Source organism: Alligator sinensis, unplaced genomic scaffold (assembly GCF_000455745.1).
Source record: "Alligator sinensis unplaced genomic scaffold, ASM45574v1 scaffold565_1, whole genome shotgun sequence".
In the NCBI taxonomy this organism is placed as follows: domain Eukaryota; kingdom Metazoa; phylum Chordata; order Crocodylia; family Alligatoridae; genus Alligator; species Alligator sinensis.
In genome coordinates, this window is record NW_005842234.1 from 1,317,568 (window position 1) to 1,324,132 (window position 6,565).

General features: G+C 47.8%; 1 protein-coding gene across 1 annotated transcript in view; it reads left to right on the forward strand.

Annotated features, from left to right (window-relative positions):
- Positions 1–6,565, forward strand: part of PRDM8 (PR/SET domain 8) — a 26,797-nt gene that overhangs the window by 7,042 nt on the left and 13,190 nt on the right. Inside the window, exon 2 of the mRNA XM_025208513.1 lies at positions 4,001–4,070. Within this exon, the coding sequence (XP_025064298.1) occupies positions 4,001–4,070 (70 nt within the window). The remainder of the gene's footprint in view (positions 1–4,000; positions 4,071–6,565) is intronic.

Consider the following 6,565-nt stretch of genomic DNA (forward strand, 5'->3'; position numbering starts at 1 on the left):
AGGCATTAGGCACAGAACTTGGGGGCCCGATCCTTTAGGCTTACTTACAGGAGTAAGCTTTGCTGGCAAAAGCCACGGTAGTTTCTTTCAGGAGTAAGGCTAAACATCAGCCGTTCAGAATCGCTCCCTCTGTCTCCTCTAGAAGACCCCGCCCCCCCAGGATTTACTTTCCCTTTACAGGACATGTAGAAACCTAGATAGCAAAGCAAGGGGTTTGTACTGAGGTACAAGGAACAGCTCCACGCGATCAGCTGCCTTGTTCCTAACCCATCTCTGCACAGCCCGCTGTCTCTTGCAGGACTCAGGGAGATCGACCAGCATTAGCAATGAAGGTTTTTAATTCTTTCCAAGATGGGAGGGGGTGGGGGGGGGTGTCCTCTACAAACCAGAGCACAGAGCTCTTTGGAAATAGTCCTCCCTGCTCCACACCACCCTGGGAGTACCATGCCTTGCTCCCTAGGTCCTGTGAACTCCGCTGGAAATTCAACTCCCACTGAAAAAAAAGAGAGAAACCTGGCGAGATTATTTATCAGTCCAGGAATCTCCTTGATAAAGCGCTCGTTTAATTGTATTCCGCCCCAAACCGTGGCTCTCCTTCTGATAAGGATAGAGCTTCACCTGAACACAGGAAACAAAGCCGCTGTTCTTGCCCTTCGGGTTGGTGCTGTGCTGCAGTGAAGACGCGCCTGAAACCTGCAGTGCGTTTGAGAGGGGGGCACCTGCCCTGTAGTTGCCTCACAATTAGTTACAAGAAGATTGCTTTTCCACATGTGACTCTGATGACCTTTACTAAGTGATTCTCTCCTGACTCCCTAACTGCAAAAACAATCTACTACTGCTATTGAGCCTGCAATATCAGATGAACCTTTGCGAGTGAACGCTGCCTCGACAGATGTTTGTGAAACGCACCAAACTACCCGACGGTAGATGATCACTATGATCCATGTAGGTTTTGTGTGTGTTTAAATGGGTGGGTTTATATGTGTGTGTGTATTATCCTATACACACACATGCACATATGTATACACACATACATTTATACACACATAATGCCTATATGCATATAGGGATCATAGTGGTCATCTACATGCCTGATACATTTATAGTGCACACACACATATGTGTATATATAAATGTGTATATCAATGTATGTGTGCATATACATGGATGTGTTATGTGCGTGTTTGTCCTACACACACATGCACACATAGATATATAGACATAGATATATAAATATATGTATACATCTGCATATTTTTATATGGACTCTATAGCCCATATAAGCCTTCTTTGCACACCCCCATGTATACATACGGTCTAGTTGACGTGTATTGGAAGTAATGAGCGCAGTTTTGTAGCTGAACTCCAGCCAAACCCTCTTGATGTGACTTGTTCCAGCTGCCTAGTTCAGTTTTGGGCCTTACAGAGCATCCCACCCTGCAGCAGACTCGAAGTAAAGCCATGGCCTGTCTCTCCGTTTCTGTGGCAGTGGAGTCAACTGCCCACTATTTGATGTCTCCTTTAGCGTCAAGAGCCGTACTTAGTACCACCAGTTACCTAATCCGAGCACAGCTGGACTGTAACCGGATTGTTCTTCGTGTTGCTCAGAGAAGACAGAATAATAATCCAAGACAGTTCCCAGCAAAACCAACGGGGTATTTAAATGTCGCCTCTCCATATTTCTCTATATCGCCATGTATATGGGAGATTCTTTAGTTAACTTTCTTTTAATCAAGATTATCTTCTGCGGTCCTTGTCATTACATCTGATTTTTTTTTAATTTGTCACCTGAGTCACATCATAATTCCCATAATAGTGTTCTGAGAATACTCTTCTTACTTCATGGATTTATAGGAAATGCTTCTCTATTTTTCCCCTAAGATTACTCTCGTGAGTAAAGTGAGTAAGGCCTATCCTACTAGACACAGTCTTTTTCGCCCTCTTCCTCCCCTTTACGGTAAATTAGCATTGATCAGTTTCTGTCTTTTTCATAAGAAAATCAAGTTAATCCCTGGAAATTAAAAATTGTATTTTTGTTTTGCGGAGCTCGTAAGCTTTTCAGCAAATATCCCTTTGGCGTTTGCTGCTAAGGTTAAAATAAACAGAGTTTAAGGGACTAAGATAAAAAAAAAGGCTATTCCCCCCCCCCCCAATGTTCCATTTTCAATAGTTTATTTTTTCTTTCTGTGTTTTTTTATATTGTAAAACATAAGGTTATTAAAATATAAGGGCGCCTTCTAGCATGTTACTTCAGAGGCTTGTTTCATTTTATCTTGCTGGCTCTTAACTGTTTTAGGCCAATTCCTCCTGTGGGAAGTTTGCTAGAATAAGGCATACAGGATCGCTTCCGAGGCTTGCCTGAGTGGAAATTCACCTGCTGGGCTCCAGAGAAATGCCCGGGCAATGTCCTTTGACAGCTAGTGCAGTGGGAATTTCATCGCGAATATGATCATAGCTGAGCACATTCTCCCAGTTGTGGATTTGGGACCGATTCTACTCCTTGGGACTTTTGCCACTGACTTCAGTTTTGGAGCAGGATCGGCCCCTTCAATGCAGAAACCCCATTTTCTCCCAGAAATCTTGTAGCTTCTGCCCGTTTAGTCCAGGACCATCAAGTCTCTCTTCGAGCAGTAGATATTGCACCTTCCTCGTTTTTATCCCCTGGATTAATGTACCCGATAGGGTACATTAGCAGCAGTGAAGGCACTCGACTTTTTAAGGGCTGGAAGTTGGTTGCTTTTCTCTGAGCTTTTCTCCTTATTTTTGCATGTCTTTTAAAAAAAAATCAGTTTATGTGCATCAAACTACTGCTTTGTGAGGCTTGGATGATTCTGTTGAATGGGGTTCACTCTGATGGGAGCTTCGGATGCTGAATAAATGCCCATAAATGTCTTAACAGTGCTTTTTTTTTCAGTGAGAGGAAATTTCGGCAACTGATATAAAGCCGGAGCAATTTCCTCTAGTTTATGTACCGTGCTGTCCCTTCAAATTCTTGCGAATAAAAATAGCATGTAGACCCCCCCCACCTCTTTAATGACTGTCATTTGCACAATTTATATCACAAAGCAAGTCCTGCATCATTTAAAACCCAGGAAGGTTGGGGGGGGGGGTATCTGAGGCAGGAATTAATGTCTAAATTTTACAGACTCCCATATTTTTAATGTGATGTCAATCCCTTATTTAGGAGACGGTGGGTTTTGTTGAATTAATAAGATAAACAGTGAGAGCATATTATAAGTCAGCCTTTAATCCTAATGCAAGGAACATCATAATTATGGGGAGGATAAGTGAATCTGAAAGCAGACCTTCCGAGTCCCTGATTGCAGGCTCCACTAGGGCAACAACCGCTGTGTGTCTAGTTTTTAGCTCCTCTGGGCTGTTTGAGTGGCTGGGGGGAGGTGAAGAAGGGGAGAACCCCCAGACCCTGGGCTAAACTGGAAGCAGACAAGAGAAGAAAAAGAAGCCCACCCCCGGTTTCTTTTAGCCCGCACGTGCCAAACTTCTTGGGAACTATTTTTAAGAAGGTTTGGAGACTGGTGGGGTGGCTTTCCTAGTGCGTGCAGGGTCTGGGCAAGGTGTGACCTTGGCAGTGAGGGTCAAGCTCTCCCCTGGCCTCAAACTGCAGCCCCAGGAGGCCCTTTCCAAGCAGCCCTAGGCGCCAGGGGCTCTTTCCTCTTGCTGTTGCTCAGTCCCAGCCGGGCCCTTCCCCAGCGCCTGCTGGCACGGGCAGAACCCACTCTCCTTGTGCAAGGCTTCTTGTGCCTTCTCGCTGCCTCGGCTGGGCTCTCCCCGGGGCCCTGGGGGAGGACGGGTAAGGGTGCCAGGAAGCTGCCCGGACGGGCACCCCGAGGTGAGGCAGGGCAGGGGCTTGTCGTGCCCGGGGCGGGTTGCGAGGGGGGGAGGCGGGTTCGGGCATCGCCAGGGGGGAGGCGGGGAGGGGATCATGGCCCATCCCTTTCCAGCTGTTTGATCTCTGTCTCTGTCTCTGCCTCTCCCACAGGGGCTTCCACCTCCGGCAGCTGCAGCGGCGAGGAGCGGGCGCTGTCCGATCAGAACCAGGCTGCTCCCGGGTGAGTGCTTCCCCCCACCGCACCCGTGGGTGCGCAGCTCCCCGCTTTGCTCCCGGACCACAGGCGGCAGCTTCAGAGGCGTTGGGAGTGCCCCTTCCCCCGCCCCTGACCCAGCGGGGAGGCGGCGGTACTGGAGGGCCCAGCTGGCCTTGGTCAAGGGGAGGAGGGATGCTCAATACATGTCTTTCTTACTACTACTTTCAATGCGTGTCACCTAGACCGTATACATGGAGGTGAGCAAAAAGGGGTTGTAGGGGCTTTGGAGCCCGTATAAAGATAGGTGCATATGCAGAGATATAAATACATATATTTATAGATCCATGTCTATATATCTATATCTGTGTGTGTGTGACAGGTGCATATGCAGAACTGTACTTATATTTATAGATCCATGTCTATATAGCTATAGCTGTGTGTGTAGGACAAACCAGCCTTGCCCGTGACCTGTGAAGACCCTGGCTAGGCCTGGCGAGCAGGTCCGGCCTCGGCCTGGCGGTGCAGGGAGCCCCAGGCCCGTGGCTGCAGGGCATGAGACCTTCCCGGGGGCCCCGGGGGTGCGGCGGGAGGGGAGCCGCGGCGCTAGGCAGGAGGCGGAGGCGCTTCCCGGGCGGCGCTGGCGCGGGCTGCTGGCCCAGGCCCAGGCCCAGGCCCCTCTCAGCACTGCCAGAGAAAGGTCCCAGCAGCCCTGCAGCCGCGGCTCCCGGCCCAGGGACAGCTTCCCAGACGCCTCGTGCCCAGCTGCGGGTTGCAAGCTGGGTGGCAGCTCTTCTCACCACTACTGCATTCAAGCAAATATCCAGGATTTGTGTTTTTGAAGCACACTCCCTGGCGCTGGCAGGTCAGCCTTGCAGTGGGGTGTCCCCCGCTCGCTGGCGCCCCTGGGCCACACAGCCTTTTTTTGCTGTGACCCCCTCCCCCCATTAATGACAATAATCCTAAAGGGGGGGGGGGGGGGGACAACATATGATACAAGAAATAACATCGAATGAAAAAGAAAGGAAATAAAATAGAAAATGAAATAAAAAAGAATAAAAATGAAATGAAGTGAAATGAAATGAGAATAAAGGAAAAATCAAATAAGACAATAAAAGAAGAAAATGAACTCAAATACGATTTCAATCAAATCCAGTCAACATAAAAAATGAAATTAATAGAAAAAATACCAAATAAAATGAAATAAAAATCAAATAAAAAAATAAAAAATCAAACCCGATAAAAATAAAAAATGAAATTAAAAGGAAAAATCTTATAAAAATAAAAATGGAATTAAAAGGATCAAAGCAAACAGAAATTAAAGAATGAAATTAAAAGAAAGAAGTAAATAAAATAAAAATTAAAAAAGGAAATTAAAAGAGAAAACCTAATAAAATAAAAATGAAATTAAAACAAAAAATCAAATCAAATAAAAATTACAAGACGAAATTAAAAGAAAAGCTCAACTCCCAATGAAATGTAATTCATAGAAAAATCAAATCACATTAAAGTAAAAATTGTTATGAAAAGAAAAAAATCAAATAAAAATTAAATAAAGAGAAAAAAATCCAATCACATAAAATAAAAATGTACATGGGAAGAAAAAATCAAATTAAATAAAGATAGAAATTGAATTCACAGAAAAAATCAAACAAGAATAAGATCAAATAAAAAATGAAATTTAAAATAAAAAAATAAAGGGAGGTAGAATCAGATATTATAACATCCAGGCATGGGAGAAGATACTGAGGCGAGCTGAGACGCAGGGCCGCGGCCCCGTGGGAGCGGACAGGGGCAGGGGCAGCCCCCAGGCCGGGGCTGGCGCGGGCGGGCGGCGAGTGGCGGGGCAGCCCCTGCAGGTGGCGGGGAGAAGGCAGGGAGCTGCGAGCCCAGGAAAGAGTTAAAGGGAGGGGACGTGGGCTGTCACGCGTCATTGGGCAGATTATGTGCAGCAAACAAAAAGTGTGTGTCTGTGTGCCAGGCAGTCACTGCATCGGGTCCATCTGTACAAGTCCCGCTCCCGCGCTCTCCCCGGCGCTCCCCCTCTCCCTTCCTCTGCCTCGCTCCCTCCATCCCTCCGCGCGCAGGACAGCAGCACGATCCTGCCATGGAAATACACTGATCCAGGCGGGGGGAGGGGGGGCAAGGCGAGCCGCTCATCCTTGGCCACTTTCTGCCTCCCTCGCGTTTCGGATTATTTTCTGCCCTCCTTCCTGGTGAGTACATTTGCATGAAGGGGCTGCGGGGGCGGAGGGGGTCTTTTCCTCTCTCCCTCCTTAGCTAAAACAGGGGAGATGCAACCAGATCCATACAAAGGAGTCTAAGGAGAGCATCTAAAACAAGAGGGATGGCGAGGAGGGGCTGGCGGCTCGGATCGGGCGCGGACAATGCCTCGGGAGAACCGGGCAGGGCCAGGCCGGGCTGGGCTGAGCCGGGCGGCCGCCGCGGTGTCATTGTTGCGGGCAGCGCAGCGCGGGGAGGAGCCCCTTCCCAGCATTGTTGCCTGGGATTGAATTTTAATG